The 11,802-nt window shown below is 39.9% G+C and overlaps 2 protein-coding genes across 2 annotated transcripts; both read right to left on the minus strand.

Annotated features, from left to right (window-relative positions):
• Nucleotides 1-1,470: 1,470 nt before the first annotated feature.
• Nucleotides 1,471-3,539, minus strand: LOC311218469 (uncharacterized protein; the record flags this gene model as incomplete). The annotated part of the gene is given in 4 exon segments (XM_084301152.1): nucleotides 1,471-1,545; nucleotides 1,547-2,126; nucleotides 3,111-3,199; nucleotides 3,504-3,539. Coding segments are annotated over 4 exon segments (780 nt in total).
• Nucleotides 3,540-3,569: 30 nt separating this feature from the next.
• LOC311218470 (ubiquitin carboxyl-terminal hydrolase 42-like) lies at nucleotides 3,570-10,660 on the minus strand (the record flags this gene model as incomplete). The annotated part of the gene is made up of 12 exons (XM_084301153.1): nucleotides 3,570-4,280; nucleotides 4,961-5,102; nucleotides 5,566-5,666; nucleotides 5,861-6,001; nucleotides 6,379-6,490; nucleotides 7,409-7,491; nucleotides 8,023-8,093; nucleotides 8,250-8,317; nucleotides 8,522-8,624; nucleotides 8,784-8,894; nucleotides 9,487-9,687; nucleotides 10,432-10,660. The coding sequence occupies 12 exons, from the start codon at nucleotides 10,658-10,660 to the stop codon at nucleotides 3,570-3,572; spliced, it is 2,073 nt and encodes a 690-aa protein (XP_084157279.1).
• Between the last annotated feature and the right edge of the window lie 1,142 nt (nucleotides 10,661-11,802).

The raw sequence follows: 11,802 nt of genomic DNA on the forward strand, positions 1-11,802 counted from the left end.
TCTCGAGATTAATATAAAAGGAATTCCTCACACACGCTGCGGCCGCTTACCTTTAGTATAGTCGTTGGATGCGATGGAGCAGTATTTCTTGCTTTCGCCTGCACTGGAAGTCTTCCCTTCCTTGTAAGGTTGTTTACTGCTCTCACTTCTGCATTACTGTCCTGGTTTCAGTTAGAACAGAATTAATTTTCTTCCTAGTAGCTGGTGGAATGCTGTGTTTTGGCTTAGGATGAGAAGAGTGCTGATAACACCCCGATGTTTTAATTGTTGCAGAGCAGTGCTTATACCAAGCCAAGGACACCTCAGACTTTTGCTCTGTCCTGACAACAGGCAGGCTGGGGGTGCAGTAAGAGCTGGGAGGGGACAGACCCAGGACAGGTGACCCGAACTAGCCAAAGGGGTATTCCATACCATCTGACGTCATGCTAAACAATATATAGGGGTGGCTAGCCGGGGGAGGGGGACCAGACTGCTCGGGGTTAAGCTGGGCATCGGTCAGCGGGTGGTGAGCAATTGCATTGTGCATCACTTGTTTGTACATATTATTATTAGTAGTACTATTATCATCATTGTATTATTATTATTATTATTATTATTATTATTATTATTATTATTATTATTATTATTATTATTATTATCCTGTCTTATTAAACTGTCTTTATCTCAACTCACGGGCTTCACTTTCCATTTCTCTCCCCCGTCCCAGAGAGGGAGGGGGGAGGGTGAGCGAACGGCTGCGTGGTGTTTAGCTGCCAGCCGGGTTAAACCACGACGATTACTCACATGAAGAGCCATCTGGAGGATGGGATTCTTCCTTCTTCTCCCGCGTTATCTTCTGGAAACGAGGATCTAAGTGTTCCAAGGAGCCTTTCGCTTTCCTGGTGTTTCTCCTTTTTCTTCTTTTTCTTCTCCTTTTTCTTCTTTTTCTTACGCTTGCGATTGGCATTGTCAAAGTGGAGCGCACAGAAACACAAATCATGAAGCCTGAAAGAAACATGCAAGTTAAAAAGGGAAAAAAAGATGTGGCACTTGTTGCCTATATGAAACTTGATTTATTTTACCACAGGTGATGATTTGCAGCATGTCAGCTATTTTGTGGTGCTTTGTGCACACGCAACTTACTTTAGATGCAGCAAACTTAAGTCGTCAGATTGAAGGACCATAGGTCCTGGTTTGTACACAGATCATTAACAACGGCTAGCTCTGGAATATGTGCAAGCAGAAAAAATCTTTTAACCTAATCTGGAATGGTGTACGGATGTGATTCGAACTATGTGGTCCAAAGCTAGTGCTCTGACACAATTCAGCAAGAGCTTTCCTGTCTTCACTGATCAACCTAACAACATGATCCCCAGCCAGCTGGTGCTATCTAAATAACTTAGAAACTACCAGAAAAAAAAAAAAAAATGACATGAGAAGCACCCAGAAAAAAATTAGGATAAAAAATGCGGAGTATGCTGGAATCCTTGCTTACTTGGAATCCTTCTCTCCATGTTTATCCTTAGACTTCTTTTTCTTCCAGAACTTGTGATATTTTTGCATTTTTTTCACCACCTACAAGCTCCTTTTCTATCTTTCTGTCTTTCCTTTCTATTTCACTTTCACTACCTTCTGCACGGGTATATTTTCTTTTTCTGTTTCCTTCTGTTTCATTTTTCTGGCGACAGTTCTCCAAATGAGCTGACACAGGTGGAAGCGCATGTCTTTCACGAGAATGTCTTCTGGAATTTTGCTGAGGTACCGAGCAACGATGCAAGTCTGCTCGGGGTGTGCTAAAGCGACGTACATCTTCCTCTCTCAAGAGGGAACCGTGAGGCCATCTGCTTTTGTAATGATAATGCTTATGTGACCTGCTGTAGTAAGTTGCAGTCGATCTGTCAAAGGCTGAATTGCCGTGAGAGAACTTTCTCTCTCTACTGTCTCCTGTCGCATGAGGTGAATAGTAATCCTTGTAATAGCTACATCTTTCCCATCTCCGTGCTTCGTCTCGATAGTATCTTTCTCTGCTCCAACTTCTTTCCCCTTTGGGTCGGTAGTACCTATTGCTACCTTGTTCTGATCTTCCTCCGCTGCCAGATCTGTACTTTGAATATTTGACTGCTCTTCTGCCATTCTCAGGGCTGTTTCTTTCAAGAGGGAAAGATCTGTACCTGCTTCCCTCCCAGTACTCCTGCTTGTGACTCTTTTGCTCAACAAATTCCACGCTCTGAGAACACCTCCTCTTGCTGGAAGGACTTGCTTTTTGACTCTCCTTCTCTTCACTAGGAGCATGTTCCCTCTTTCTTTGGTAATGCTCTTTGTCAGTGGTTTTAGTCTTGTCCTTTGTATCTTGGCGTCTATCTGCAATAGCTAAGGAAGAAAGATTGTTAGAGCTACATTCAGTGTCAGACTTGAGAGAGGAAGTTTGCCGCAATTTCTCACCAGGCTCACAAGACTCTTTGCCATACAAAACATTTTCTTTTGAAATGAGGTCACGTTCTTTTGATCTTCTTGCTTTCTCCTTGTCTCCACGGTCATCACATTGGTACTGGGCGAGGTATTCATCATTCCCAGGAGATTTCGGAGGTTCCGCAACACTGCATAAAATAAAAACCCATTTCTCACTTCTGCTGAAGGACGTGAATATTAAGAGTAAAACCTTCCAACGTCAAACAAACAAACAAAAACCTCCGGACTACAGGAACCCTCGCAAACTTATGCCATTTAGAAACCTCTCCTGTGATTAGGACACCTTCTTCAGCTCCCAGAGAAAGTGCTTTTTCCCCTCTTGCTTCTGAAGCCATTGCACTAAAAAAGCAAACGCATCTGTCTCCTTCCACCTGCTGCTCTGAGAAAAAAGGCATAGGGGCGAGCGGGGAACAGCCAGTGTTTCTCCAGACAGTGGAGAAAAACGGAAAAACATTCTATAAAGGAACACAAGTTCTCCTTGAGGCACCAACCTGCATCAGAGTGATATGCTCAGTGCTGATCATTAGTTCTGTTCGTGACACTGGACACACAGTATGGAATTGTACTAATTTAAATCCTTCCATTAAATACTATTAGTAGACAGATAAAACTGTAACGAACTTCCATAAAGTCTTGTCTTAATCAGACTGTGCTCATTTTACCTCATTTCCTCTGACAAGCTGTTCAGCTGGCTGGCTGTGAAGGACTCCGTGATGACTTCTCGATTGACTGAAGGCATAGCTCCAGGCATCTGCAATTAAAACGCACAAGTCAGCAGACAAAAAAATACTATTTGTAGTAGTACTGAGGACTACTCTTGTCAGAATTTCTCCATTAAATGGTAAGCAAGACCGCTGTGAGTTGTATGCATTATCTACACTTCAAAGATAACCCCAACTCACCCCCCAAAATCTACTTCATGAAACTTAGGAATTTTTATCTCAGCTGAGCTTAAGTTGACAAGTTCTAATGTAAGCGCAGGTCTGCAAATTCTAAGTGGATAATACCACAAAGTCTTACGATCACGTGTGTGCTGTGTTTTCTCAGTATTTCACCTGAATTAGGAACACAATAAACACTCCCGAATACATCGTAGGTGAGAAATTCTCGATGGAGCAAATCTATGTTTCAAGCGATCCATTTGTTTTAGAAAAGAACATCTCAGAAGGTTTAACAGGTTCAACTCGGCAAGTGGAATCATCAAGTTTCAGTCCGTTTTCTTTAGATTCATTAACTAACCTAATAGCACCATTTAGTGAATCTGTTTTTGGCAGCTCATGCTGGGATCTTCCTTTGTCAGCATTCTGACAGGAAGAATTGGAATGCTGCAATGTACGGACTACCTTTCCAACCAAAATTCCATTAGAGGACATTGCATTGCAATTCCTTTGAAATAAGCCCTTTGACTCCTCCTCAGATTTTCCTGAAGATTCTGCACCATAAGGGACTGTGTTATCAGAGCTGAGTTTAGGATTTTCATTCACTGTTGGCTCCACAAAAATTTCATCAGAAACTTTTTTGTTTGTTTGCATTTGCTTCATTTGCATTACCGAATTTGTAATTGTGGATGAAGGAACAGCCTGGTAGAGATCTTCATCCTCCACAGCACTGCTAAGACAGTCAGGCTGTGACACAGTCTGACGAGCAGGCAATTTATTGTGAATACTGATGGTGATCTTCTGTTTTCTTGACGTATCAGTAATTGAAGGCCTGGTAATTGCCTGGTTCTGAACACAGGCCATTGGTGGTGCTGAAGATGGCCTTTTTAGGGTGACACCAGTGGTCTTTGTGTCCTCTTTTATGGATCCATTTCCATTTAAACGGCTTGAATTCTGTATTTAGAAAGAAGAAATTGCAAGATGGATTAACGCAAACACTGCATGTAACATTTTCAAACACAAAACTCTCCTACTGAGTGTTTCTACAAATGGTCTTAACACCTCAAAAGAAAAACACACTGCCCTTTAAGGATAAATACAAGTCCAATAAGCGTATTCAATTCCTGCTTTTGGTTTACTGCAGATTGGTATCAAATTAACATCATCTTTGAAAACCAGCCAAGCAACTTAACATTACCTGCTGCTATTCCCAAATATATTTATTTTCCCCTTTAAACATACCCTGAAAAGCCTGAAGTAATCGTTCTGGTGCTCAGGAATAAGACATTTAGTTTTCCCTGTCTTAGCTAAAGTGACGAGGATAGGAAAAACAAGTCCTCTTTTAAATGATTTGAGGATTAGTACACTCTGCTTAAATAGTCAAAGAGCGTAGCTCTCTGTGCTTTAGAAAGCTGTCTTGGAGGTATAAAGTAACGGAGTCGCATGGCTGCACAATTTAGCAGTAACCACTGTTTGAATGACTCTGGCTGTAGCATGAGGGCTGTGAAGAAAGCTGCAGCGTGGGAAGGAAAACAAAACTAAGATGCCGAAAACCAAACAAAAAACCCCACACCAAACCCCAAACCCACTAGCAGTTTGGTGCCGTTATCTGCCCTCCCGCTTCCCTGAATTACCTTAATCATATGAGGAAGAAGTCGTGGTCCCATAAATCCAGCCTGCTTACTATTAGCCCCCTGCTGACCAGGAGGGAATGAACAGGGATAAGATGGTGCTGGCAAGTAAAACGCACGTTCTCCAAGTGTCAAATCATAGCGCCTTCAGAAAAGAGCAGTGATCGTAGTTTAGTTTTTCTTTCAGCCTACTCTTGGATTAAATCCCATCCTATAATTTTAGAGGAACAGCTCATACGATATGGAAGCCTTCTCTACAGAAGGCTTCGCCAAGACTACAAACTGAAAAGTAGAGAACAGTCTTCCTACTAAGACTATCACTTGCACAGCAATAATTCATTCTTACAGCACAGATGACCTTCATTTCTCTCCTTCTCTAAATTAGCCAGCTACAGATAACACATAGATAGCAATTTACACAAGTGCTGCAGTTTAAGGCCAAGCAACAAAAGATAATAAACGACACAGAGAATTTCAGGTTAGACAGAACTGAATTAGACAAATAATAATCTTCTCCCGGGATAGCAAGAAAAACACTTGCAAAACAGAAAAATATCAATAACAGGAAAGTAAATCTCTTCTGAACACATTTTAAGATTTGTTATTACCTGATATAAAAAAGTATGTAAGCTTGCTGACCAAGAACTCTTTTAATGTCAGTACGCACTACTTTAGCATCATTCATCTGATACCAAAGTCCATTACCAGCCTGCAAATAAAGACAACGATTTCTTTAGGTGAATTGCACGTTTTCCAATTGAAATCACGGATAGGAACAAAATACACACATGTCAAATAAAAATATAATGAAATCTTTTTCCCTAGAAACAGTAGCTGCTAGTCATGCTTTAATTGGTTTGCCAGCACAACCTTTACCCTGTTAGAAATGCTGTTGACTTCTACCTTTACATAGCATATATAGTGTCCTGAGTGACAGCTGACACCGTGATGTACCAGCACCGCGTATAAGGCATAGAGCAGTGGTTCTCCCATTGACTGCGACATGTAGGCTCTCAGGTCCAAATACTCCGGATATTTCACCTCCTAAAGAGACATCAAGAAGATAGAAAAATTATCCCAGAGTACTTCGTGGACTAGCCAGAGAAAAACACTTCCAAAAAACACAGACTAGAATTTATTTCTAGAATATATTTCTAGAATATATTTCTTGATTCACTACAAATAAGTCTTCCCATAAACAACGTTTAAGACTAGAAGTTGCAGAGAACTGTTTCCTGATGAATCAGCCTTCTCAGAGGAAAGCATATGCTTCTTGTCAAGCAGGAACTTTATTGATATTAAGAGAAAGAATAAGCCATAGTCGTTAGTCTACAATTATTGTCTGAAAATATTAACAACTTTCAGCTTTGGGGGATGTCCCATTACACAATGATATAGTTGCATTACAGTGGTAAATATACCTTGTTGATCTTTCCACCTGTGAAATCTGCAAATCTTTTCAGTGATATTGTGAGAACCTTGGAAGAACGGTGTATGGTAAATCTCTTGGACGCAGGAACCATCTTTTTACACCTTAAAAACAAGCAGAGATAAGTGTTTGAAGGCATCTTCTTTTTTCGCCCCCAAAACAAACTCCTTTTAATGTCTCACGCATGCCTATGCTATTTGAATGATATTTACTTGCATAATAGGTTGGTCTTTTTTCTTTTCATAAACCCATGCACTGCGTGTCAGGTTTGTTAATACACAGAAGAAGGTAAATTTTCCCAACAACTCAGAGCATAGCGGGAACAGGAATCTCTCACGAAAGGGTATGACCAGGTTGGATGGCAAGGTACCATTTCTTGGTCTACGAAAGTGGCTATTTGAACTCCAATCCTGGATACATTCTTTCAGCTTTCAAGGGAAACACAAATACTGAAAGCGGAACGAGAGAGCCTTGGTCCCCAGGACTAGAAATTGCAAATAATCTCCAACATAGGTCGACTATCAACATCAAAAATACAACAGAAGCACATGGTCATTCTACAGGAGGGAGACATTTAACAGTAGGAAGTCTTCATGTACTGAGCTTGTCTGGAAAGACACTGAAACCATCTGCCATCCTTTGAAACAAAATAGTTCAGTTTGACACATTGCCCGCTCCAAGGTAGGACCTACAGTGTAAGCAGTGAAAATTAGCCACTAGCCCAGAGAACAACGGAAACTGGGCAGTTTACATCAAGAAAAGTACTGTCGAGAGCTAATAAATAGAAAGAACAAAAGTAGCTCTTTTTGAATTCTGATGGCAAAATACAAGCCAGAGAATTGCAAACCCATAGGGAATGCCTATGAACAAGACTTCCCCCCTCCAAAGAAACAAAAACCCAAGTCTTTTATAAACTTCCACAAAACTTGTAAGTAGATCCAAAGTTTAGAGGTAGTCCAACAGAGTCATGCAACATAGAAAACTGACATCTAGGATTAAGACCTAATTCGTCAAAATCTTACTCGCTACATTTATAGCAATTCTCTCCATCCAGCTCTTCAGGTTTCACAAAGAGTTCCAGAGCTCTGCTAACAGACGAAACCGCCTAGAGCAGCGAGAAAGAAGAGCGCAAAGTCACCGTAATTCAAAATTCCAGAGACATACTAGTAGTTTATAAGAGAATCTTACTAACATACTCAAGCGATCTACTAGGAGCACTGTGAAGAAGGAGGCAGAAAGAGCATGCTCAGCATTGACCTCACCTGGAAGGCATTTGACTTTGGAACAAATACTTTTCCAGTAGCCTAGACAGCATCTACAGTGTGCTTTGTCATCAATACTGGGGACAAATTCATCAGTCTAACAATTAGATGTATATTGAGGTAGAACAACAAAGAAGTATGACAGCATTATAATTTTTGCAGAAAGAGAATTTTTTCCCCTTAAACCCAATGCAAATGTGGAGACTATTTACATGGGTTCCACGGAAGGACAAAGTCCAATCCACTTCCTTAGCACCACCAAGCTCTTATGTTTTAACATTATATGTGGTTTGGTTTTTTAAGTTAAACAAGTTTAATTTAGAAAGTTATGCATGTACTTAAACATCATGAATTATATTTAGAAAACATCTTACCTTTATATCCAAAGTGATATCAAGAAATGCCTCATACGTATCCGAAACTGCTTTGCAATTCAAGCACTTCACTGGAAACAAAATATAAATGCTTAACATTATGTGAAGGAGACTAACTGTCCAAATTCAAGTTGTTGACAGATACTACTTTAGACAAACTACAGACTGCTTTACTACCGACAAAAGACACAGATCAGTTCTAAGGACCGGAATATTTTTTCAAGTACCTCTCGATCTTAGAAATCCTCCAAATATTTGATGAATGATGGTGGTAGCTTGAGAAGATCTGTCCAATCTGGAAATAAATTATAATCAGACCTCAGAAGATTTAAGGCACAGAGTTAACTCTTCAAAGAGTTTGATGAAAACCAAGGATGATGTAGACTTTCGTTGCTGATAGTAAATAAGGCACTAAAAGGTGCTAGAGATCATTTTTGAGAGTAAATAAAGGACTAGAAGGTGCTAGAGAATGTATGAAAGTGAACTTGTTTATGCTTACTCGGTGCTTCCGTTCAAGCACGCTTCCTGCATAGCATCAACAGTATAGCGCAAGAACTCGTGTGCGTCTTCTTGACTGCCAAAACGGAAATGTTGTCCTATTCCTAAATAAGAAGATGATAGTATTGACCTCATTTAAAAATGAAATCATTCTTGTATTTCTAAAATCTCTCTTCATTTGAGTGTTAAAACCACTTATACACATCAAATAATTATTTGAAGATTACAAGCTATCGAAAAGAAACACATCTGAAGCCACTTACGACTGAGATTACTGATAACATGCGTGGGCTCGATGGCATCAACAGTGCAACGCAGGGCCTGGTTAATGTGAGTCTCCATCGTGCACATCATGCAAAAATCTTGTTCACGACCTGAAGAGTGAAAGAACAAAGCATCCCAGTCCAGCGAAATATCCATAACTACAAACATCTAAGTACAATTTAAACTATAGATACAATATCCACTCTCCTTGCTACATTCTATTCTCCCAAGATGCCAATGTCCCAACAGTCTTGTAACATTTCATTTCACACAACTTTACAGAATAAAAATATCCACTAAGCCTGTATTCAAATGCATTTTGTGATGAGAAATCTAAAAGACTACTGCAAAGTCGCAGTTGTAAAGGCTGACAGGAATGTGAACTCCACAGGCTGCAAAATGTATTACTCTCTAAAATTACTACCAAATGCATTACTGTCCAATGCACTTCATTATTCCCATGAAGCAATAAATGATCCTTTAATAAAAAAACAAACAAACAAACAAACAAATAACTAAATAAATAAACCATGGTGCATTAATTGCACTCCATATGCTATTCGGAGCCCACTGCTAATACAGTGCTCAAAGCCAGCTTCTACAGGTAAAATCAGGCAAATAAGCTTATCTCACAGAATCACTGCTGTTCTTTCACCTTCAGAGCTATCCAACAGATTCAAAATACTGTTAGAAAGTACTCACATGACTGGCTGTGCTCAAGAGAAAGCATGTAATTGGCAAGTGGGGGTGTGTAGGTCAAACACTGTAGAGTAGCATTAAGAAAACATGTGTTGCCAAGATTGTACAGGCCAACTCCAACACTTTGTGTTTCTCGCCAATCCATACAAATCTTCTCAGGTGGAAAAAGAAGGCTCTGTGGCGGAGCAATTCCATCATTAACGACTGCAAGAAAGTTAAATTTAAAAAGAGATCTTGTTTCTTTGTTTCTAAGAAAGGTATTTAAAAAAATACTATTCTGCAGGAGCACCTAGAGGAGCTAGCTACAATCCAAACCAGAAAAACTTATTGCAGACAGCTTTAATACCACCAAATTCAAATTGGCTGGTCAACACAATGTTTTGGGGAAAAAAAAAAAAAAAAAAACAACTTTAGTCAACCATTTTAATTTTTCTAAGGCAAGGCTAACTGCCATTCTGTTTGTAGCACCTAATGCCAAGTTCCTCTCCATCTATAATCTTTAACCTGATTAACTCAACTACTGTTTTTTTCCTTATTATAACTTAAACCACAAACTTAGACTTGAAATTATACGGTAAAAACGTAAAAACTAGGAACTAGGAATGACGGTACCCCTACAGATACCAGATTTTTTCCTGAGCAATGTTATCCTTCAAAAAACCTGTGAAAAATGGAAGCTGTGAATAGCAACAATCAAACACTTTTCTTTGCAAAACAGAAAAGACATGGAGGAATCTGTGCATTACAAAAAGCTCCCCATATTTCTCTGTTGACTGTAAATATATCAAAATTAATTTCTGTAACATCAGTCACTTCAGTTGCCTTAGGAGATTCGCTTTTGAAGTCTTTGTTCACAGTAGTCCCCTTCTCTATCAGTGCAACAAGTAAGAACTGCATTTTCTACTTTTGCTTTGAAGAAAATGGAGGCAGGATAAAACGCACACTTACTTAGATCTCTTGGGGCAAAAGCCTTAGATTTTTCAGATGATCTACAGTAAATAGCACCTCCACGTCCTTGGGCCACAGAGACTTGGCTTGAATCTTCTGCAGGCACTATCCGGCCCCAGTTGGCGGTGCGTGACATCAGTATTTTAGTACTTGGTTTCTTGGATTTGCCAGACCGCCTTGAAGAGGGCTTTTTAGGCTTTGAAGATTTGGGCTTCTTAGCTACGGTCATTGTTCACATCTGCAACAGAGACAGAAGTTCTGGCTGATGTAAGAATATCAAGAAGCATTCCAAGAAGAAAAGAGTAACAGAAGTCCTGTCACTTAATCTCAAAGAAACAGCCTTAAGAACTAAATCGCTGGTATGAATGATTTAAAAAGAATCCCCAAACTAAACACACAAAGTGAAAGTTTCCATCTAAACTCTATCAGTATTACTTTTAGCTTCTGCAGAACTAGTGGCTGATGCCATTTCTTTCCCTTCCGTAGGATTTTAATCCATTACAACTCTGGAGTCTTTTTAATATAAAAATGTAGAAGACATTCTCTGAGGGGAATCAGTTATTTATTGATTTCCGGAGTTTCGCAATTATCTGTTAATTAGTACCTATGATCTAATAGATAATTGTTGCAATTATCTATTGCTGGCATGAGTAACGGAACACTATTACTTCACTGCCTGCGTTTTTCTGTTTCGTCTGCACAAAGGTACCCAGAACTCACTGCTACTTTTCTTCTGTCTTTCCAGGGCTCGCCCTCTACCTCACTGTCTACTGCACCAGTCATGAGGGGTTTGTTGTGATTCTATAATGAGCCTAGCTTTTAAATACACCTTTTCTGGGCGTCACTTGGTGACGGCAAGTTAATTTGTGAGGGCTCCTCAGTCTACATCAAGCGGTCGCTTTTTCCAGGTGAAAAAGCGGAGCTGTAAGTGGCAGTACACTAAAGCCCTGGCATGCTGAGATCCAAGAGGAGAGATGTTTGGCCCTCCTTTTCACTCCTGGGAACCATATACCTCAAAACCCACAGAGGATGGGCTATATCTCAGAGAAATCTTGGGAAAGGAGAGCATGAAGAGCATGTTTGCAAATTTATTTCTCCCTGGGCTTCTTCTGCTTCTCCAAGAAAGACGAGTTTGAATATAACTTTGGCAGCAGTACTTCTGGTGTTTTACTCCTACCACATTTAAAACTCCTACGACAAACTGAAAAGTTAGACTAAAAAGCAGCTCTTTCCGTTCTACTTTCTAAAGTTGCACGCTTTCCTCATGCAAAACAACAGGGGAATGTAAGCTAGAAACGGAAATGCTGAATGTAAAACAAAACAAAACAAACCTCAGCCCTCCAGGACAAAAGCCAATAACTGCTACAAAGT

This window comes from Netta rufina (genome assembly GCF_964035555.1).
Source record: "Netta rufina genome assembly, chromosome: 24".
In the NCBI taxonomy this organism is placed as follows: domain Eukaryota; kingdom Metazoa; phylum Chordata; class Aves; order Anseriformes; family Anatidae; genus Netta; species Netta rufina.